Source organism: Triturus cristatus, chromosome 3_1, assembly GCF_964204655.1.
Source record: "Triturus cristatus chromosome 3_1, aTriCri1.1, whole genome shotgun sequence".
Classification (NCBI taxonomy): domain Eukaryota; kingdom Metazoa; phylum Chordata; class Amphibia; order Caudata; family Salamandridae; genus Triturus; species Triturus cristatus.
This window is the reverse complement of record NC_140583.1, coordinates 890,089,827-890,114,590: the sequence shown is the minus strand read 5'-3', so window position 1 is coordinate 890,114,590 and position 24,764 is coordinate 890,089,827. Positions and strand designations below refer to the sequence as shown.

Below are 24,764 nucleotides of genomic sequence, written 5' to 3'. Positions count from 1 at the left end.
CAGTGGAAATAGCTTGTGAGTGCTATTTTCTGTAAGGACATAATACCTGTATATTTCTACCTATCCTACTTTTACACACCATGCAGGCTCCAGTTGTGGGCTGAAACGTCTACATAGGGGTGACTTAATATTTGAAAGAAAGGTTTCTCTTGTCAAAATGGGTTTTGACAGGTCACACAGTTGTACACTGCAGTAGTCAGGCAGCACAGGGTAGGCCTGAAAGTCATATTCGCCATGGTACTGTAGGGTATGGCACAATAGATACTGCAGTCATGCACAATGCAAATATTAAACATTTTCAGCGATTAAAATTGGAAGAAGTGAAAGGGAGCATGATCACAACAGTTCATTGCTGTAATTGAATAAACATTAGCGAAATCAATGGTCATAAAGGATGTCATGCTATCAATGGCAATAAATAACGGGTTCTTCTATTTAGTAATAACAATGAAAAAAAGGTTGCTTATTTTTTTCCCATCCTGCTTCCCACATTTATATGGACTTTTAGTCATAAACCGGTATTTTTGCTTCCTTGATTCTTAGACACGCTATGCTCTCTTCTTAATGACAAAGTTGCTCAGATGGTTCATTTATTTTAATTTAGACATACACTCAAAATTATTATCACTGAGAACATGATGTCCTTCTGGCTGCCTCTCTCTTGATGATGGTCCAGTCCACTGATTGAAACAGAGGACCAAAAGGTGGCCTTTGCAGTTAACAATAAATTACTTTTGAAATTTCAGAAGCAGCAATGTGCCCAACCAGCAATTATGTTTGAATTTGTGCATGCTCTTTCTGTATTGGCCAATTGAAATTGGTAAAAGGAGCTGCCGTGTTGTGGATTGTTCAATGATTCCAAGAGTGATGCATAGAACTTTGAATGTGGAGCAAAATATCTCCTTATGTTTCACTATCCCAAGCATTCGCAATCAAAAAAACACTGTGGGTTTACGTGATATGGTGAATATCTTTTTACTCAGTTACTCTGCCCTGTCAAAATATGTAAAGTAAATTATGTAAAAAGATTAGCCTTTAAAACCAACTGCTGTACCTCTGTAGTAGAAGACAACGAATTTGATGTTTAGTCTTAAGGCATTTAGTTCTCAGGTTAGGAAAATATTTCCACTTGAAAGCCCTGTGATCTGCTACACAATTAACAGTGTCTTACATTCTTAGAGGTGCATTAACCATCCACCAATCTCTCGTTGGCTATGTTTGATGCTGTACAGCACTCCACTGGTGAGGGGGTGGCCAAAATCAGCCCCCATCCCTATTAAATAGTTAAAGAAAAGGTTGGGCCCTGGGGTAAGTCATCAGAGACACTCCCCCTTTCTTAACCACTCTTCTTGGCGCACCACCGGTTGGAGGATGAAGTCCCCTTGGCTGCTGAGGGCTTTGGAGGACAACAACCCCTCCTGTAAGTCCCACACAGCAGGATTGCTGACAGATCATGGGAGGCCTCTCCACTAGCTAGGAAATATAATTTTTTAAAACCTTACAAATTCACTGAACAAAAACAAAGGTTACAGGGACCTTAGAGTTTGAAATTAAGATTAGAAAACCTTAGAATATTCACTGATAAAAAGAAAGGTTTCAGGGACGTTATAGTTGTGCTCAGATTTCACTCATACAGAATCATAGAATGTCAGCAGTTATAGTTACCTGAGCTAACTATACCTTACACCCCTACAGTGCACTGCTTATGACCTCACATATTACATCACTCATGAAATAATCAGTGACATCACCGATATCATCCACAGAATCACTCACATACCCACTCATACTCCATACAGTCTGTCTCACACACAGAACTATTCACATACCTATTCATATATCCATACAACGAGTCACACACCCACACACTCATCCATACACCCACTCACTCATCCATGCACAGACTCACATACCCCACTCACCCATACAGCCACTCATACAATCACTTATTCACCCAGCTACTCATACAACCATTTACTAACCCATACCACTTACACAGCCATACAATGCCTCATACAGCTACCTACATACCCACTCACACTCACAACTTGCATACCCATTCACTCATCCCTACAAGCACTCAGATGACCACTTACTCATACAGCCACTCCCACAGAAAATCTCCAATAGTCACTCACACAGCACCTAAATTAACCAAACAGCCACTCACTCACCCACACAGCCACTCTCACCCAAACATCCACTTACTCACCCATGCAGCCACTTACACATCCAATCGCTTAGTGATACAGCCACTCACAAAGTCATCCATACAGCCACACACCCACTCACACCTATGCAGCCACCCACATAGCCACTAACTCACCCATACAGCCATTCCACACACCGACTCACTCTATAATAGAGCCACTCATACAGCCACTCACTTTTCCACCAACACGTGCATACAGCCACTCCCACGCCCATACAGTCATTAAGCTATCCACTCAAATACTGATCCCTCAGATGAGAGGTTAGAAATAGTATGACTAATTTCTAGTACAGAAAGAATAGTAATTTAACTTAAGCTGTAGCTTAGTATATATCTTTGAGTCTCAGAAAAGTTTAAGAAACACTAACAGTCACAGGAGGATGTGATGTCACTGACCAGGTCATGAGTGATGTAATATGTGAGGTCATTAGCAGTGCAATGTGGCGGTGTAGGTTATAGTTAGCTCAGGTAACTGCACTCGCTCAGAGATTCATACACACATACAGACCCAGTCAGACAGTCATTGACAGTCACACTCAGAGAACCACGCACTCCCAGACACACTCATACACCCACTCAGAGACTCATGCACCCACTTATAGGACCAGTCAGAGAGACATGTACCCACTGTCACTCACTCACAAACACACACACCTCTCATAGACCCACTGACGCACCCATTTACAGACTCACTCAAAGAGACACAGACTCGGTCACAGACCTACTCAGAGACTTATTCACCCACTTACAGACCCACTCAGAATCATTCACCCACTCAGATTCATGTACCCACTGAAAGACATGCACCCACTGAAAGACCCACTGACACTCATGCAGCCACTCACATACTCCAAGACTAATGCACCAACTCACAGACCCACTCAAAGACTCATGCACTCACTTGCACAATCACTGACACTCACATGCCCACCCAGACCCACTCAGAGACTCATGCAGACACTCACAGACCCACTTAAAGACTCAAGCACCCAATCACACACCTACTCAGATTCACACACCCACTCACAGACTAATGCACTGACTCAGACCCACTCAGAGACTCATGCACCCACTCACACTCATTAACCCAGTCTATCTATCACATACCCACTGACAAAGCTTCTGAGACAGGTATGCACCCACTAACAGGCTCACTCAAACTCTTATACGTGCACTCACAGAAACACTCAGAGACTCATACATGTTTTATAAAGTTATTTAGATAGTGATGTATCTAGCGTGATTCTCAGAATCAATTATCTAGTTATTCATTTTAAATATACTGGTTGCTATTGCATGTCTGCTTTTGTTTGTGAATATGCGATGTATTGACGAATATCACCATGTCATCGCAAATATTTTAAAATTGTTTAAAAAAATACTTATAAAAAATGAAATTATTTTGGGCAGTAGGGTGGCTCTGAGAAGAGCCTTTGTGTTCATTGTGTGCCTATATGACAGCTACATATAAGACCGAATGCAGAGTATCAGGAGGATGATAAACACCCTATTGCCTTCGTCTGTGAAGTGAACTCCATCACTTCTATAGATTCCATGCATGTCAAAATGCAGCTTGTTGTTGCAGATAGAGCCCATGTTATGGTTTTTGAGTAATGCAGAAACTTTTTTATTAACATGTTTCCTGGAGTACTCCAAGACAGCGTGAGGGAAAAGTATCATTAATTGTGCAAAGATATCCTTCGGTAGGATTTCTAGTTCTACCCCAGTCAGTGTACATAGGTCATTACCACCACAGTGCACAATCATGAGGTCAAGACGTTGGGAATCCACAATGCTTTCAAACAAAGGCAGCAATTGATGCCACTTCAATTCTCTCTGGCCATTCAAGTAAATGTAAATGTGTATGTACTTGTATAGCGCACTGCCACCCCCAACGGGGGTATCCTGGTGCTTTTACTCATACCGCTGTGGAACCCTTCCTGGCCTTTCCCTGTGAAATGTCCACTCCTGGGCACCCCCATGGTGAAGCCAGGCATCCCAGCGCTGCTGGGGCCGGTGTGGAGATTAAGCAAGCTATTGCCCAGAGTTGCAGCGTGGGACCCATGATTAGAATAGGCACCGAAGCGAGAATTATCAGGTCCGAGGAAATTGAATCCAAGACCCGCCGAGGCGGGGGATTGAACTCTGGTCCCGGGCCAGAACTCTGCATCAGGGTCTGCCGCTCTAACCATTGAGCCACACGAGTCAAACCTAAGCCCCTGTCAATCCCACTCTTTCTAGCATACTCTCTAGATCAAAAGACATACCTGTGGCCTACAATCCACACTTTACCATTTTGAAGTGAAGCAGCAGTAGCAGAAGGCTGGAGCTGAATGAGGCAGTTTGGAAAATGAAAGGCAGTTAAAATGGAGGTGTGCTTCTGATTTTAAAAAAAATGATGACTTGATGCTGTGAATATGCAGGTGAATAAAATTAGTAAATGTCTTGAAAGCCTAAGTAACTAGATCTATGGTGTGCTCTGGATATTTTTTTTTTTTTTAAAAGATGCAGAATTGGATACACTTTTAGTTCTGTACTGTAACCCACACCTGCTGCAGCTCATTTTGTAACTAGTATGGTTCTTCTAGAATGAACTGCGAACTTGTGACCTACTGGTTCTAGTGGGTTGCCCTGGAGACTGTGCTAAGAGTGTACTGGGGGAAGGGTGTTAAAGAGCGAGTTCTCTGTTTCTAGAAATTAGAGTTTAGATGGATTGTTGCATAAAAAGGGTTTAATTTCTTAATGAGGGATCGCTAATAAAGTGTACTATACCTTTAAATGCATAAAACAAGCAAGGTACATATGTTTTTGGACTCCCATTTTTTTCACCTATTCATCGCGACAATCACGAATAAGTAGCGAATATGCACAAATATTCTACAATATTAGGCTTCGTTATAAAAGTGCATGAAAGGGTTAATGTATTGTAACCATTCAGAAGAGGAGTTACAAAACTACAATATGAAAGATATGTTTCTATTTGCTGCCTTCCGCAGTATAAGAGTGTGCAGAATTGAAAAGGCTGCCGTTAATGGTTGCTTTAAATGAGTGCTGTGCTATTCTTAGTTTTGACATTTTCTGGGAGTATTGAATGTATTTAAAAGAGCAAAAACTCACAAACAAACTCAATTTTCAAGTATGCGAATTACATTTAATTTTTAGAAAGAACATTGATTGAGAAGGTATATGTGTATGTTAGGTTGTTAAAAGTAAAGTATGAAATAAATACAAGTATTGAAAGTTTATGAGTGGTAGTGTGAGTGTTTGTAGATGTTTATTACTAGGTGAGTAAGATGCTTTGTGAGTATGTTACAGTATTTCTGAGGTGCGGACTAGGTGTGTGAAAAGTTGGTACACAATGTGTTCCCTTTGAATTGTATATTGTACAAATACTGTTTTACTGCATGTTCTAATTGCTAGTTATGTTATCGGTAAAAGATGGACGGAAATTTGGAAGACAGTGTGATGAGTCTGTCTGGTCTTTCACACAACTGTATGTGACATGCGCCATCCCAAAAGACGGTGCTCACAAGGGCTTGAGACAACAAGGTATCCGGTTTCAAACTCCTAGGTGTGGGAAGTACTATCATCAAAAATACAGATGCAAAGGAAAATGTTACACAAGATGTCATATTGGATTCCCACAACCTGTCCTTTCAAAAGGAAGAGTCAACAGCTTTTGTCTACAGTCTAACACGGAAATAACACAAAAAATACATACAACCTGAGAAGAACAGACAATTCCAAGTATATCAATGACTACAACCCTGTGATTCTGAAGATGTGGAATGCAAGAAGGATTTACAATTTGTTGCAGACAACTCCATCGCTGTTGCTTGCTACGTGACTATGTATAGTGAAATCAGAAACGGCAGATGAAAGGAATGTGGGAGGAGATTTCTCCAGAAAAGAGTCTTACCAAGAAATTGCAGTTTTAGTTTGAAAATGCTTTTCCACTGAGAAATAGGATCCTTTGAATGCTCAGACGGGTTGAGCTTGGCTAGTTTGTTCTCCAAGTCAGGGGGAAATGTGTGGGTAAGCCTACGCTTTGCAAGCAGTCAAAATAGACTATTAAAGTATTTCCAAGAAATCCAGTACCATGCAGAACTGGATCCCAAAAGTAGAGACATTCTGAAAACTACCATGCTAGATACACACTACCCAAGAAGGAGTCCTCATCTTCAAAATGTGCCTCTATGAAGTACTTCAGTACTATACATATAGAAGGAATCTAACTAAAACATAGAAGAAAGAAGATAGGCAGTACTTGGATGTGACTGTTTGGTGAGAAACAAAGGGAATCTTATTAACCACTGAAAGCTTAGTTGCCAAACCCCAGAGAAAAGGGAGTTTTTCTTCTTGGTACTTTTGCAGTTGTTCAAGTCAGGGCGTGCTGAACCAGATTTACTTAGACACTATTACAGTTGCAAAGACTCTTTCACAGCTGTGAAAGACCGCATTGAGTATTCAGTCTTTCCAAACTACTTGCAAATGTTGAAAGATGAGATTGAACAGGTAGAAACCATCACTGTTGAGATAACAAGGGATAGTTCACACAGCAGCCAAAGTTCTGCACCAGGAAGTCAAGATCCTCTTGGAGAACCATTTATTCAAAATGAAGAAGCTATAGCTATGAATGAGGTGGAGACTTCAGTGAAGCAATCAAGAGAGGAAAGTGTGTATTTCTGAACACTTAGTGGAACTACTGAACAATAAACGAGAAATTTACAACAAAGTTAACGCTAAAATAGAGCATGGATTTATCCACGAGAGGAAACAGTGTGATTGGTCATCGTATAAACCAATATTACTTTGAATCAGTGGTCAAGCTGGCACTAGAAAACGCTTCCAAATTAAAATTCTCACTGGTTATCAACAGAATCAAATTTGTCATGTGTAGTAACATCACCACCAGAATTAACTGCACATAACTTTAAAGGTATTACTTTATATCACCTACTAATGCTGCCTGTTGAACATGACAATAGACTGGAATACCAAAAAATCTCTAGTTAAGCTTGCCATTAGGTATCAAGAGTATTGAAAAAACTGAAGCTTTTAATCATTGATTAGGTCAGCATGTTTTCAAACAGCAGATTTTAAGAACTACAATGTGCTCTTTAGAGTAAAGCTTATCATTGTATTTGGTGACCTACTGCAACTAACCCATGTGAAAGGACAACCTGTTTTGAAAACACTTCTGCATAATGAAACAAGAAATTCTCTCGGGAGTATTGGCAATCTACATATTTGGTTACACTTTAAATACAAGGAACTCATGACAAATATGTGTTAAGCATCTGATGTGGATTATGCAGATCTACAGAATGACATTAAAATACGAGTTCTGACAAAAGACGGGAATAATACTTTGGAAACTCGCCATATCAAGAAACTATTTCCATCTAATATTACGGCAGCTGAACTAATGTACAATTTCATTGAAAAATAGAAGTCTATAGTTTGTTTAATGCCAACACTTCAAGAGTGCTCCAACTTTAATGAAAAATTACTACAACTGCAGAAAGAAGATATTAAAAAAATTGCAGCTATTAATAAAATTGATCATCAGGGAGTCACAATACTACTCAAAGATAAACTACCAAAGAAATTGGATGCTTTGGAGAAGTCTGTATCCAAAACTGCAGGACTAAAAAAGCATTTACTCATGAGCAAAAACTGTCAAGCAATTTTGTGCCATAATTTAAATGTTAAGGGACGGTTCGTAAATGGTGCACTGGGTAAAGTAATTGATTCTATTAATTTCATAAGTAGAGATGAGGTTGAATACTTGGCCATAAAATGTGATCAGATTGATGGAGTGAAGCAGATTGGCTGATGTGTTGTACGTATTTTGATAGCGAAAGACTTTATGTGTTTCGCCAACAGTTCCCACTCCCTCTAGCATATGCTGTAATGGGCCATAAATCACAAGGTTCAAATGCAGATGTGTAAGAGTAAAATCAGTTAAGAAGTGATATGCTCCTCATCTAGGCCAATACTCCATTTATTAGAAACAGATAATTGGTCCAAAACTGAAGATAACAAAAGTGTGTACAGATGCTAAATCAAAGAAAGGACACAAGGATAATCAGTTAATAAGAGAAAACAAGAAAATGAAGGATATATTGTAGGTTACCAGTTAAGGTGTCAACTGCTATGCAAATGTTGCTCTCGATGTACTGTTTCATTTATCACATTTAGATAACCAAATTGAACAAAAACCAGATAAGAGATTGTGTTCTGCACTGTATCACTTGCTCCAACATTTAATGACTGACCAAACTGTGATATATAATGTTTACTCTCAACAGTCAAGCCAGACGCACAACAATTTATTATAGCTATGTTTAGAGTTTTGGAAGAAGAAGATGATGTAAATATCGATGATTTGTTCGGACGGAGTTACACATGGAACTATGACTTTGAAGATTGTGATTATCCATCTTCCACTCAAATAACTTCAGAGTGTTTGCTTTATTTAAGTTTACCAGATTCCAAAACTGTGCCTTTTGATAAAATGTTGAAGAATGGGCACAGATTATCATCAACAATTCTCATATTGGGACAGGTCTGGTCGCTAGAGGCACGCGACAAGGTTGCCCCCTGTCGCCAATTTTATTCGCGTTATTTATCGAACCTTTGGCGATTGCGATCAGGAAAATACGGACCGACAGAGTCCCAGTATCTGGCATGACTAATATAAAATTATACGCCGATGATATTGCCCTTTTTTTAGACTCTAAACCCTCTAGTCAATTGAAAATTTTAAAAATATTCTCGGATTTCCAAAAACTAGGGGGTTATAAAATTAATGTTAAGACGGAAATTATTTTAGTAAACTGCACTGTAGACACTTTAATACCAGAAGTCAGGCAAATATATAACCCATCCCCAAAGAGGTATTTGGGAATATTTATATCGGATAATCTGGAAGATCTGTTTTTATTGAACTTTCCACCTCTGTTAAAAAAGGTTGGGTCGCTTTTAGATTGTTGGAATCTATTACCCCTGTCCTTAATGGGGCGAGCAGCATTAATACGAATGCCGGTTTTACCTCTTTTTAATTTTTTGTTTGACGCCGCACCTTGTGCAATCCAGGTCTCTTTTTTTAATAAAGTGGACGCCCTGATCTCCTCCTTTCTCTGGGCTAAAAAATCTCCTAGGCTTGCACGTGACACTGTATACCTTCCTTTTGCACAAGGAGGGTTGTCCCTTCCAAATATTAGAGAATATTATTTTGCATCCTTTGCACACCATAGTTTTAGATTTGTTTTGTCTTCAGACACTAACGAGGCAGACAATTTTTTTATGAAGAAGATGCTGTCAGAAGTAAAAATAATTGATCCGATTAGAACCACAAAAGACCCAAAGAAAGTTTGTTACAAGTTCCTTCAGTGAATTTTCAAACAGAAAACTCAGTTTTTGAAATTTTACTCTATTCCTAGAATAAGTAATACAACGGATTTGAACAACTTTAACTCTGGAGAAGAGGGAGGTATGGATAGTAAAATATTAAATCTCTGGAAAGAAAATGGCTTTGTGAAGATTGAAGACTTCCTCACTGGAAATAGGTGGAAATCATGGGATGAAATCTCCAGGCAGGTACATCATTCTTATTCCACCTTGAATTGGTCCTTCTGTATGTTCAATCCAAGGCTTAGAGAGTTGGATATAGGAAATCTATACCACAAAGAAAATATCTCGACAGCTTTGAATAATAAAATTCCAAAAAAGAGGAGTATCTGGATTAAATTATTAAAAGAGGGCAAAGGGCAGGTATTCTCTAATAGGATCATTGAGAGGTGGAAAAAGAGGGAAAATATTGAAATTAATAAGCTTGTATGGGATAAGATAAATAAATTTAATAAAACAATTTTCCGTGGCGCGAATTTTAGACGAATGCAATTTTACAATGAATGGTTGATTTATAGAACCCCCTCCTATCTCCATAGTATCTTCCCTCTAGTTGTTGATAAATGTTTCCGGTGTGAGGAGAAAGGGAACTGGAAACATATTGTCTGGGAATGTCCTAAAATTCAGCCATTCTGGAAGGAAATTGAAAAATCTCTCCCTTGAGCTCAAAAACATTTTAATATTTGACGACTTAGTCCCTGTACTAGGTTGCTCTGTGAACCATGCTCCATATGACGAGTCCCTTTTCATAGCCTCTTTAATAGCCAAATCCCTTATTTTGCAGTCCTGGAAAACCGATCAAGTACCAACTTTTCAGGCTTGGAAGGCAAAATTACTATGAATCCAGGGCAGGAAAAGAAAATACGCATTGAGATCAGGGGCACTCAAGAAATATGAGAAGTTTTGGAGTGTGTTTGAAACGTAGTCTTTTTTTGGTGTATCTTCTGACAGCATTCAATTTTAACTATATTATCTTAACTAATAGTGTGCTAGACTGCCTCCCATTATGCATTTTGCGCTTTACAATTGCACAGTGCACTTTATAATTAAGATTTGAATTGTTGAAACTCGTTTGTGTTTATTTTTTTTTTTAATACATTTTTTATTTTTTTTGCACTCTATAATCAAGCTCCAAATTGATGAAATTTGAACATGTTTTGTACCTACGTGCCTTGTACTGTATTAATTCTATTACAATTGTACTTTGTATCGTTTATTCTGTTTTTATGAACTCTCAATAAAAAGAATTTTAAATAAATAAATAAATAAATAAAAAAGAATGGCCACCAAAATATGACCTGCCCAAACTGCAGATCAGATGGCTCCAAATTTGAAACTCAAATTACAAACTTCAAAGCTGGGAAATATCAATTTCAAGACAAACTTTTACTTCTTCAGCTATCATCTTTGATGAAGGAATTAATACAACCTCTGGACACTACACTGTCTATTTAAAGAGCGAAACAGGATGGCCGGAATGTAATGGCATCAACCTAAAATTCAAACCTAAACTCTTTCAAATTACCAAACTCTTATCTTTTCTTTCTTCAACCAATGATCTAAGGAGAATTGTGGATAAGAACTAGTAGATTGTGTTTCTTCTACGTGGTTTATCAGTCTTTCAGACATCATTCAACCTAATGGGGGTAATGTCTTTAAGAACTTCTTCAAAATTCAACACAAACATAATTTGGCCTACCAAGTGTGATGTTTTCAAGATCTCCAAAATGGAAGATTGTTTTACATTTATTTGTAATATTGTACCAGATATGATAATTTAAGAACTATTTATTACATAGGTTTGTTTAGATTACTGTAATAACTCCAAAAAAAGCAACTAATTCATGAAATGTGTGGAGTGCAATGAACAGTGTCACTTATTTGTAGTGATCTACTGTGAAGCTTTGTTTTTTTCTCTTTACACAATCCATTGGTTGTTTTTTTCCCCGCTGTTTGAGGATGATGCTTCATACAGACCACCGTTTATGGTGAAGAAGTATGAAAGCTGATAACAATAAAAATGGGAAAATTATGTTTTTACTACATTGCATTATAGTGTTACAGTATAAGCAATGTGTATTGGTATATTTCTGTAATTTTGAAGACTAAATATTACCATATCTTTATGTTCTTTTTCAATAGCAGCAGCAGTTGAATGTCATTAGATGTCTCAAAACAATTTTTCTACCACATACATATTGGTTAGAGATCTCCATGGAGAGAGTTTTTAAACATAGTGCTCTTACCATAGCTTCCGATTCGTTTTTTTTTGCCTATTTTGTAATTAGAACTTTAGTTGTAATAGAGCATATTTATACAGTGGTGTTTTCTATTGGTAGGCAGAGTGGCTGCCCCCTTAGTAATTTCACAGCGTTATAAATGGTAATTGCAAAAAGCAATTACCATCCATTTACCATTATGAACAATGCATAGTGCACAGAGGTGCCTCGCAAAAACAGACATCAGGCAACCAGGCAGATTTCCTCAGGGCACATGCGCTAGAGGGCATGTTCCAGATACATCATGGTTTTGGTGCAAATTAAGCTAGTGTTAAGCAACATTGTGGGGGCACAAGTTATAGTTAGCTCAGGTAAACATAACTGCTGAATTTCACTGGTTATGTACGAGTCAGACGTGAGCCTAACATCCCTGCAACCTTTGGCATTTTCAGTGAATATATATATATATATATATATATATATACACTTAAAAAACCATAGGTTTCACACATGTTATTGTTAGCTGGACATTTCACTCGTAAAAAACCAATGAAATTCCCCCGTTATAGTTAGTGCAGGCAACTATAACTCACGCGACCGCAATCCTCTGCTGATGACGTCAGATATTACATCACTGTATTTAGACACTTATTTACCCATGTCTTCTTCCATTAATCTTTAGCTATACATATATTACAAATATTTCTTTTTCATAAAGACACATATGTCATCAGTGATGTCATTTCTGACGTCATCAGCAGAGGATTGCGGTCGCGTGAGTTATAGTTGCCTGCACTAACTATAACGGGGGAATTTCATTGGTTTTTTACGAGTGAAATGTCCAGCTAACTATAACATGTGTGAAACCTATGGTTTTTTAAGTGAATTTGCAAGGTTTTTTAAATGCTAATTCGTAACTATAACGTGTGTGAAACCTATGGTTTTTTCAGTGAATTTGTACGTTTTTTAAAATGCTAAGTTATGTATTTATTATTTTTTTTTTTCAGGTTTTTCACAGTGCGCGCACCGCACGCGCACGGTTGGCGCTCGGTGCGCTTCACGCACCGAGCGCCCACGGTTCGCAGGGCGTGCCGTACGCACGCGGTGCGCGCACCTCGCAATTTTTTTTTAATAAAAAAAAATATTGTTTTTTTCTCCCTTGGGGGGTCCTTCTGTGACCCCCTGACCAAGGCTAGGGGGTCAGGAACTGTCCACTCTGCCCCCTTTTCACGTTCTCCACCTTTTTTTTCACCCCCTCAGACTGCGAGAGACAAAATGACGGCCGACACTTCCTGGTTTCGACCGATTCTAATGTTTACCGACATCTAACAACCAATCAGAATTGCGCTCGCGCACAGCAGGGTGCGCGCACAGTGCGCGCACGGTGCGCGCGTATAGATATTGATATGCTTTTAAATGCTATTTTCTCAGGAAATACTGAACAGATTTACACCAGACCTGCAAAAGGCACTTCCTTGACCTTATGGCTACCTCTCTGCCAAATTTCACGTAATTCTGTTCAGCCGTTTCCGGCTGTAGCTGCGACTAAAGGTCCTATGGGAAAATGCATGGGGAAAACGCGTTTTGGGACCCCCCCTTTTCTAGGCCCCCGCTTGACGAATCACCCCGAGACTTTCAGGGTAGGAGCTGAACGGAGCGCCCCATTAGTTTTGAAAATTTCGCGAGGATTCGTCAACCGGCGCCAAAGTTATTCAAAATAGAATTTTGAGATTTCCTATGGAAACTAGGTTGTAACTATAACTATCTACTGGCGTTCGTAGATTATATATATATATATATATATATATATATGAGACACACGAGTGAGGCCCACTTCTGGAGAGGAACGTATTTATTTTCAGGAATTGCCATATTCAAGCCCTCCATAATCCAACATGTTTCAGCATACTCAGCCTTGGTCACGGACAGAGGGCAGTTGTTAAATGCGTACGTGCTGGCAAATTTAAATACTTTTGATCACGTGACTGTATGAAACTGCTTCTCCCATAAAGCACCATGTTCATCAGGTAAGTGCTACATTTCGTGAGATTATTTAGAAAAGTTCAAAAAAGTTCATACAACCCACGATGCTTTTGATTTTTATGGCATCCAAATGGAAATAACAGTCACGGAAAATAAAATCAATAGTGATGTTTTTTGAAAGTCACCTTGAATCAATAGGCTCCATTTCCCAGAACGATTAATGAAACAGTCAGTTTCATCAAATCCCTTCCAAGACTGCCGCTGTTTTCGCTGTAGTAGCGTCTCCTTCGTAGGTTCAGTGGCAGCCAGTGGGTCATGCCCCCTTATTCAATCACCAGCGAGAAACCTCTGATTAGGGAGCCCCTGACCCTTCAGGGCGGCCTCATGCGGGCTCGGAGCGGCCCGGTAATTTCACCAAAAGACACACGAGTGAGGCCCACTTCTGGAGAGGAACGTATTTATTTTCAGGAATTGCCATATTCAAGCCCTCCATAATCCAACATGTTTCAGCATACTCAGCCTTGGTCACGGACAGAGGGCAGTTGTTAAATGCGTACGTGCTGGCAAATTTAAATACTTTTGATCACGTGACTGTATGAAACTGCTTCTCCCATAAAGCACCATGTTCATCAGGTAAGTGCTACATTTCGTGAGATTTTTTAGAAAAGTTCAAAAAAGTTCATACAACCCACGATGCTTTTGATTTTTATGGCATCCAAATGGAAATAACAGTCACGGAAAATAAAATCAATAGTGATGTTTTTTGAAAGTCACCTTGAATCAATAGGCTCCATTTCCCAGAACGATTAATGAAACAGTCAGTTTCATCAAATCCCTTCCAAGACTGCCGCTGTTTTCGCTGTAGTAGCGTCTCCTTCGTAGGTTCAGTGGCAGCCAGTGGGTCATGCCCCCTTATTCAATCACCAGCGAGAAACCTCCGATTAGGGAGCCCCTGACCCTTCAGGGCGGCCTCATGCGGGCTCGGAGCGGCCCGGTAATTTCACCAAAAGACACACGAGTGAGGCCCACTTCTGGAGAGGAACGTATTTATTTTCAGGAATTGCCATATTCAAGCCCTCCATAATCCAACATGTTTCAGCATACTGTTTCATTAATCGTTCTGGGAAATGGAGCCTATTGATTCAAGGTGACTTTCAAAAAACATCACTATTGATTTTATTTTCCGTGACTGTTATTTCCATTTGGATGCCATAAAAATCAAAAGCATCGTGGGTTGTATGAACTTTTTTGAACTTTTCTAAATAATCTCACGAAATGTGGCACTTACCTGATGAACATGGTGCTTTATGGGAGAAGCAGTTTCATACAGTCACGTGATCAAAAGTATTTAAATTTGCCAGCACGTACGCATTTAACAACTGCCCTCTGTCCGTGACCAAGGCTGAGTATGCTGAAACATGTTGGATTATGGAGGGCTTGAATATGGCAATTCCTGAAAATAAATACGTTCCTCTCCAGAAGTGGGCCTCACTCGTGTGTCTTTTGGTGAAATTACCGGGCCGCTCCGAGCCCGCATGAGGCCGCCCTGAAGGGTCAGGGGCTCCCTAATCGGAGGTTTCTCGCTGGTGATATATATATATATATATATATATATATATATATACACTAAAAAAAAAACATAAGTTTCAGGGACGTTATAGTTAGTTGGACATTTCACGCGTCCAAAACCATAGAAATTCCCCCATTATAGTTAGTTCAGCTAACTATAACTCGTGCCCCCGCAATGCACTGCTGATGACGTCACATATTACATCATTCCTGACATGGTCAGTGACATCTCAAATGACATCACTGATGACATCATCCAGTAACTGTGTGTTTCTGTAAAGTCTAAATATGTTTTATATATATGCCAAGGTTTATTGAAGAATGAGTGGGTGTAGAGGTGTCTGGATGAAGGATTTAGTAGGTGCCTGACTGACTGTATAAGTGAGTGATTAAATGTGTCTTACTGAATGCATGGGTTAGTGACTAAACTGTCTGAATGTCTGTATCAGTATGTCTGTTGTTGTGTAAGCTGCTGCATGTGTTGGTCAGGAGCTACATGAGTGTCTATATGAGTTATTGATTGGTTGCCTGAGTATTTGTATGGGAGACTGAGTGTGTGTGTGTGTGTGGGTCAATGGGAGGTGTGTGACTGTGCATAGATGTGTGAGCGGTTGATTCACAGGGTGTATGGATTCAAGAGTGCATGTGGAAACAGCTGTATGGGTGGGTGAGTGTGTGTATGGGTGTGTTGGTGAGAGATTGGATGTCTCAGTGGTACATGTCAAAGTAACTACATATATAAAAGGCAGTGTATGTGAGAGTTGGAGTATATAAATGACTATACGTGAGAGTCAGTGATTGTGAGAGTGGCTGTATGGACGAGTGTGTACTTGCATCAGTGATTGTATAAGAGAATAAGTATGTGTTAGTATATGTTTGAATAAGTGAGGTAGTGTGTGTATAACTGTATAGGTGAGGAAATGGGAGTGTGATTGATTCTTTGCATGACTGACTAGGTGTGTGAGTAACTCCATGGATGAGTGGTGGTGTGTGAGTGTCTGTATAGGTGTATGAGTGCATATGATAGTGTTGTGTTGATGAGTGACTGTATGCATGAGTGATTGTATGGGTGAATAAGTGGATGTGTGTGTAGACCTAGGAATCAGTGAGTGTGTATGTAGTAACTGGTATTGGTGTGTTGATGGTTTCGAAAATGGTAGTCTGTATTTTCCCGTGGGTGTATCAAAGGGTATATTAAAGTGTGAGGAGGTGCATCAGATTTTCACGTGGATGATGTCATCAGTTATGTCATTTGAGATGTCATCAGTGATGTCACTGACCATGTCATGAATGATGTAATATGTGATGTCATCAGCAGTGCATTGAGGGGGCGCGAGTTATAGTTAGCTGAACTAACTAGAACGGGGGAATTTCTATGGTTTTGTATGAGTGAAATGTCCAACTAACTATAACGTGCCTGAAACCTATAATTTTTTCAGTGAATTTCAAAGGTTTTTTAAATGCTTATTTCTAACTATGCCAACAAAGGTAGGACATGTGAAGAAAGAAGAAGAAAAGCGCAGAAAGAAGCACGACATATGCAGAAAGAGGCAACAGAAGTCCAGAAAAACGGAGAAAAGTGCAGGAAGCAGCAAGAGATGTGCAGAAAGAACTAACAGAGGAGCAGAAAGTCCTCCTGTGCCCCCAACTTTTTACTGACGGGTACTGGTGGTAACTGACTGACTAACCAGCACATGAGTCAGTGCTATCCTAAAAGACACTTAGAATACAGTGAAAACACCTACATACACTAGGGAAGACTATGCATTGGGGTACCCATGTGATTAGCATGACCTCCTCTGTATTTGCCATGAGTTAGTGCCTGGGTCATTGCATGAGTACATGGGTACTGAGTGGATGATTAGAGTACTGCAAGGACCGTGCATGGTGAATTTATAAGTGCCTGGGCTTTGGCGGAGTGATTGGATAAGTACATGGTGCGCACTGGATGATTGGAGGAGTGCATGGGTAGTGACAGGGAGATTGCTGGACTGCATGGGTACTTCTCAGGGTATTGTAGCAGTGCATGAGTTAGTGCATGCATCATTGCATGAGTGCATGGGTAGTGACTGGATGATTAGAGTGCTGCAAGGAGAGTGCATGGTGAACTTATAAGTGCTTGGATTTTGCTAGAATGATTGCATAAGTACACACATGTCACATCAGGTCCCGCCCCCTCCCTTCACCACTGTGCAAACACGGCCCCATGCGGGTTTTAAGTTGGGGGATTAATTCCCCTTGAATCCTTTGGGTCCCTGGGGGCCAACAAGCCCACCAGGTACCTCCAGTAAGCGCCACAGAGCTGCGTTGCAGAGAGGTGGTCTGAGGCCATGCCCCTTTTTACACCTCTCTTCAACACAACTCTGTGGCACTTACTGGACGTACCTGGTGGGCAAGTTGGCCCCCAGGGACCCTCAGGATTCAAGGGGACTTAATTCCCCAAATTGAAACGTGCCACAGGGCGCGTTTGCACACTTGTCACTTCAGGCCACGCCCCCTCCTGCACCGCTGTGCAATCGCACCCCATGGTGCGTTGTAAATTGGAGGATTAAGTCCCCTTGAGTCCTGAGGGTCCCTGGGGGCCAAGTAGCCTACCAGCTACCTCCAGTAAGCGGCATAAAGCTGTGCTGCAGAGTGGTGTAAAAAGGGGGCATGGCCTTGTACCACCTCTCTGCAACGCAGCTCCCTGGCGCTTACTGGAGGTACCTGGTGGGCTAGTTGGCACCCAGGGACCCTCATGATTCAAGGGGACTTAGTCCCCCAATTTACAATGTGCCAGGGGGTGCGTTTGCACACGTGCTATGTCAGGCCCCGCCCCCTCCCTGCTCCACTGTGCAAACGTGACCCCTGGTGCGTCGTAAATTGGAGGATTAAGTCCCCTTGAGTCCTGAGGGTCCCTGGGGGCCAAGTAGCCCACCAGCTACCTCCAGTAAGCACCATAAAGCTGCGTTGCAGAGTGGTGTAAAAAGGGGGCATGGCCTTGTACCACCTCTCTGCAACGCAGCTCCCTGGCGCTTACTGGAGGTACCTAGTGGGCTAGTTGGCACCCAGGGACCCTCATGATTCAAGGGGACTTAGTCCCCCAATTTACAATGTGCCAGGGGGTGCGTTTGCACACGTGCTATGTCAGGCCCCGCCCTCTCCCTGCTCCACTGTGCAAACGTGATCCCTGGTGCGTTGTAAATTGGAGGATTAAGTCCCCTTGAGTCCTGAGGGTCCCTGGGGGCCAAGTAGCCCACCAGCTACCTCCAGTAAGCGCCATAAAGCTGCGTTGCAGAGTGGTGTAAAAAGGGGGCATGGCCTTGTACCACCTCTGCAACGCAGCTCCCTGGCGCTTACTGGAGGTAGCTGGTGGGCTAGTTGGCCCCCAAGGACCCTCAGTATTCAAGGGGAATTAATTCCCCAACTTACAACGTGCCAGGGGGCACGTTTGCGGAGTGCTGCAGGGAGAGGGCGGGGCCTAGCCAAGATGCCGGCTTTTTAAAAAAAATACACATTTAATAAGGGGGGCTGTGTGGCCACCCCTTCACTTTCCTTTTTTGGGGGCCCTGGGGACCCCATGTCCCAGGGCCTGAATAAGGGGGGCTGTGTGGCCCCGCTCCCGAGGCCAATTTCGGCCCTGGGTACCCCATCCCCCGGGGCATGGCCATCATTTTTTTATTTTTTTTCATTTTTGGGACAATGTAGGAGGGGGCTGGGTGGCCCCCTTCCTGAGGCTTCTATTAGCCCCAGGGACCCCATCCCCCGTGGCTGTGTCTCTTTTTTTAAAAATATTTTTTTTAATAATTGACGGAGGGGGGCCACAAGGCCCCCCTCCTAGGCCACTCATGGCCCCGGGGACCCCATCCCCCGGGGACTGTGGGGGGTCCCCAATTCCCCCACAGTCCCTCTGGCTCCCCGCCTCTTGCGGGAGCCGGCATTAATTTTCCACACGGGGAGCTGCTGACATGCAGCTCCCCGTGTGGAAAAGCAATGTGGTTTGGATTTTGTAAGTGAGAGCAGGAAACCTGCTCTCGCTTACAAAATCCAAACCCCAGTTTGCTATGACAAGGTGGGAGCCGCGCGGCTCCTGCCCTGTCATAGCAACAGCAGTGTCCCGGGGTGGGCACCCCAGGACACTGCAGGAGCCGGGCCTGTGGGGTGGCGGTCCCCAGGGCCATGGAGGGCTCCAGGAGGGGGGTCCACGTGGCCCCCCTCCCAATGTGATAGAAGACCCGGGGAGGTGGTGGTCCCCGGGGCTTGGGTGTCCGTTACGCGTTACGGACCCCCACATTTGAATATTATTGCCCTGGGAAAGTGGCAGTCCCTGGGGCGTGTGAGGGGCTTGAGCCCCACCACACAGGTGTATTTTTTTTTTTAAAGCCCCGGGGGTGGCGGTCCCTGGGGGGTGCGTGTGACCCCCGCAAATAATTAATAAAAGCCACGGGGGTGGTGGTCCCTGGGGCTTGGAGGGGCCTTGGAGGCCCCCACACATTAAAGAAGAAGCTTCGGGGGTGGCGGTCCCCGGAGCTGCAGGGGGGCTGCGTGCCCCCCTGCAACTCATACATCTTGCCTCAGGGAGGTGGCAGTCCCAGGGGCAGTGTGGGGGGGATTGGGGCCTCCCCACACATTTTTTTCAGTGCCCCAGGGTCCTGGCCCACCCGGAGGCTTAAATACAACGAAGAGCAGGAGCCCGCGCTTCGTTTTTTAAACATTTTCTCGGCGTGATTCGTGCACCCAGCGCAAATTCAGCCGATCCTTGTGGGACCCGCTGAGCAGGCCTAGGGGGTCAGGGTGTTTCTACCCTGCCCCCTTTTCTTTTTTTTCAACTTGTTTTTCTGTTTTCTTGTGACTCGGTTCTACCGAGTCACAAGATGGCTGCCAACACTTCCTGGTTTGGAGTGTTGACAGCCAATTAGAATAAAGCATGTGGTCGGGAGGGTGTGCGGAACCACCAAAGCCATAGATAGATATTTTTATTTTTTTAATTTCTCACCAACTACTTAACGGATTTACACCATTTTTAAAAAGGTTGCTTTCTGAGCCAAGCAGTACCGTTTTGACAAATGTGGTGCAATACCGTTCAGCAGTTCGGGCTGTAGCCCGTCTCAGAATTTTCTATGGAAATTAACATGAGGAAAACGCGTTTGGGGACCCCGCTTTACCCTCAGTCCCGCTTAACGAATCACCCCCAAACTTTCAGGATAGGAGCTGAGCTGGATAGACTTTTGTTTTGGAGAATTTCGCGAAGATTCATCAAACGACGCCAAAGTTATTAGCAAATCAAAATATGCTTTTCCTATGGAAATGAGATTATAACTATAAATATAAAAATATATATATATATATATATATTATATATACACCTACATACCATGGGAAACTTTGTTTAATGGGGAAATAAAGTAAATCATACTTATATTCTGAAATTCTGTTTAACTATTCACTCATGCAACTTTATCCCGGCATAATGTATTAGTTCAGGACTAAATTCCCCAACATATCCAACAAATGTTATCCGTCATTTTAAATTTACCAGACTTTTTCACATTTGTAGCATATTAGGCTTATTTCATGCCACTATTTGTTACAAACATGCATAATTTCAATGGTACACCTTTAACACTGTACCTGTAGTCTTAATGCATCTGTAAAATAATACCATATAAACTTACTCGGAAGGACATTTCAATATTTTCTCCTCCCCAGATTTCCATTTCTTCATCGTAACTTCCAATAAATTCAAAATACTTTTTTGAAATTGAGAAAAGACCTCCTGCAAATGTCGGTGATCTACAAAAGAGACCATTGTAAGGGTTTGCTGTTTTACACCAAATAGAAGGACATTTAGTTTTAAAGAGCAACAGCACAGTTTCAGTGGCCTACTTAAGCACAGGGCCACTGGAATTATGTGATGTTATGGCTGCAGATAGGTAGATAGATACATTTTCATTGTACCATTAATTAAAATCATTGCAATTCTTACAAAAGGATGTTAAAAACAATTTCCAGTCCCTGTTAAAAAGGAGTTCATATTAGAAAAGAATTCATAACTGGCATGGCTAAAATCATAGCGATCGTCTACAGGTAAAATAGATTTGATTTCAGACATGTATTTTACAAAGCAGGCAGCCATCTGAGCCTAGTCACCCTTCATGCACTCCTCTAGGGACTCTTGGCATGTTCGCACATTGAGGATGCGCCAGATTGGACGCAGCCAAAATGTTTGATAGGGGCGCAAGGTCCTACAAATGCATAAAACGTGAATTAAGGATTCTTCCCCATTGCTGCAGAAACAGCTTTGAGAGGGCATATCTTCCTCATACCTCTGGTCATACTTGTACGCCATCAGGGGGATTAGGCCAAAACGTAGTCTTCATAAATGGTGTTTTACTGATGGCTTCATGGTGGATGATAAATAGTATGGTGGGGTTTCTTGAGCATAGAGTTTTGACGCCCAGCTACCATGGGAGAGATTTTTCACAGCAAATGCATCATCTTCCTCTGATAAGATCTTTGCTTGTTTGGTTAATACTTTTGCAGCCACACCTGCGGGTAGTGAGCTGGACCATATATCGTGGGCTTCTAGTGCATCCAAGCAGTGCGTTAAGAATTGACTCCAGGTAGTTCTAGGGTTATTTAGCAGGGACCAGATGTAACTCTTGTGTGTGGTCACAAACCTTTTTAGTTTTTGAACATTATGCTTTAAATCTTGCTTTCATGATCCAATGTTGTGATGGCAGGCTAAACTCCATGCAGATTTGGGCATGAGACGTCGAGTTGGGTAGATGGAACACTCTGCGAAAACAGGCTGATTGCGCTCTGTCTAACCAAGTGAACATTTTGTCTTTGAAGGTAAGTGCGCCAAAGGCTAAAGTCGGTAGAAGTTTGGAACCTATCACTCAAATTAACGTTGAAAAATTGGGAGAATGGATGGCTTTCTTGTTTCTTAAAAAGCCCCCTCCAAGCAGCGAGCCACTCCTTGCATTGCAGCAATATGCAGACCCAGTCTTCCCCTGTGATCTATCCAAATTATGGCTGCAGAGTTTTCCACATAATTATGGAGTCGCCACATCATCATCTTCTGCATAATTTGTAGATTTTAACAAAAAATACATTTAGTGTCTATTTCAAACCGACTAAAAATGGAGTATAACATACTGCACTTCACAAAAGTTGCCGGTTAACATTCCAGTTTCTTATTGCTGTATTTTGGTACTAAACTGGTACTAATGAGCTGAAACATTTGCCTAGAGAGTGGAAATGTGTAAAAATGTCAAAACAATGAATGACTGTCACAAAATGTGCCGCATTCCAAAATAATGAAATACTATCACAAAATGTGCTGCATTATGCTACATAATTACGTTTTCTTGCCATAGTGGCATTTAGTCTGTTCAGTCTGATTCTCTCTGGCGCTTTTTGATGTAGTCATTCTGGGCCAGTGGACCTTGGAACATTCTTCTTTGTAACTAGAAGTTTGCTAGGGATGCCACCTTGGCTCTTGTGATACTTGTAAACTAAGTTTAGTGCAGAGCAAGGACATTTTGGACAGTGTGGGAGTGATAGGTTGTAGTATCAGGGTATCACAGGGTGGTTGGTATGAATGTTGGGTTGGTTATATACACTTAGGTGGCTTCACAAAATTCTTGGTTCATGTATCAGTTTGGACATTGGTGCTTTAATATGGCTACAGAAATCTTTAGTTGTCTGCCATATCTCATATCAGAACAATATACAGAAAGAGGATTTGGGTCACCCCCTTCAGCTGCTTCTGGCTACTTTGACTGATCCTTTTCAGGTATTAGCTTGATGAGCTGGCCATCAGGTTTTGGAACCGTCCACCACATTTGTAAATATTTACATTGATTAGCAATACATTTTGAGGTTGTAAAAATAACCTAAAGTATTCTGCCTGCAGTCTGCGCAACACGACAAGCGACTAACTTTGGAATAAAAATGTAATTCTCCTCCTTTTATAGTTTTTATTGGCATTTTGAAAGTTGTTCGATTACAGCACAGCACCTGTGGTACAAGTAATTGTTATACATTTCGAGTGTCCAAAAAAGCATGCATACAAATCACGGCGACATGTTACATCACATATAGTGAAGGTTACGTGCCTGCATGCTAATGACATTTGGGACCACATCAAAAGCATGAGTGAGTATCAAATGTAAACCAAGATACATATGAAGGAGGTCTGTTGCAATGCAGAGATACTAAGTTATATGATTGAGAACAATTATACTGAAGTAACTCAGCAATAAATTAATGGAAAACAATATATTAAATGAGCATGCACTAGCTCAAGGTGACAGAATGAAATGTTAGAAAATTCAGATCCTGAGGACACAACTGGGTTTCCACAAATCAATTGTAAGCAGTGATAGAGTCACAGTCACCATAAAGAATATGTATTTCAGTGTGGCTATGAGGGGGGGAGGAGTAGGAAGGGGGAGGAGGGGTAGGAGGAGTGGGCAGGGATAGAGGATGTAAATCTTAGGAGTTCTCAAGAGAGGGTTGAGTAGGTGATGTATCTTCACACAGTTTCCCCAAGAGTGCATCCCATGTCTCAGACATGGGAAGTTCATGGAGACCTTTTCCCTGCGCAGTAGTGCACTCTCCACCTGAGCCCACGCCCACATGGATAGAACCCACACCAAGGCAGCCAAGGGGTCGCTGCTTTCCATTTACGGGTGATCAACCATTTCACCAAAAGAAGGGCCAGGTCTGCAAACTGTATTGCTGCTCTGTATTTTTTGGGACAACATCTGAGTCCCAAATTGCATACTTCCTAAGTGCAATATACAGAAGTGCCAGCACACCGTGTCAAGTGTCAAGTTACATCCCTCCAGTAATCTGTCAGTGATAAGCGGGACCTGAGCATGTGTTAAAGCTGTGCATCGTGAGCTAGACAACAGGGAAAAACTGCGTCAGTACGTTTAAAATAATGGTTTATCGTGCTGGGAGTTAAATAAGCTCTGTGTAAGATAAATAATTAAATTAATTTAAAACAGTCAGTTCGGGACACCAAGGAAGTGTAAGTTAATATAGTTTCCCACTCGCTCTCTGTACAAGCATGCCCAAGATCTGCCTTCCAGTGTCTACTGAGTGTGGTGATGGGAACGGCCGTATGTGTGAGTAAGGCACCAGCCAGTCACCTGGTTTGATGGCTACCCGTGCCTAAGACATGCAGGTATAGAATAGCAAGGTGTTGTGGGGGTTTAAGTTGCACCTCTCCCCATGACTAGCTTAACACTCCAATAAAAAGGAATGTGCAACAGAAATTGGCCTGGCGGAAGTTCAAAGTCGGTCAATAGGTCCTCTATGGATAGGAGGATTACAATATAAGTCACCCAAACAGTTTAACCCTGCCACATGCC

General features: G+C 41.8%; 1 protein-coding gene across 5 annotated transcripts in view; it reads right to left on the bottom strand.

Annotated features, from left to right (window-relative positions):
- The window catches only part of GALNT3 (polypeptide N-acetylgalactosaminyltransferase 3), a 517,623-nt gene that overhangs the window by 145,182 nt on the left and 347,677 nt on the right, over nucleotides 1–24,764 (bottom strand). For all 5 annotated transcript variants that reach the window (XM_085645397.1, XM_085645398.1, XM_085645396.1 and 2 more), the window contains one exon: nucleotides 21,054–21,171. In XM_085645397.1, the coding sequence (XP_085501523.1) occupies nucleotides 21,054–21,171 (118 nt within the window). The remainder of the gene's footprint in view (nucleotides 1–21,053; nucleotides 21,172–24,764) is intronic.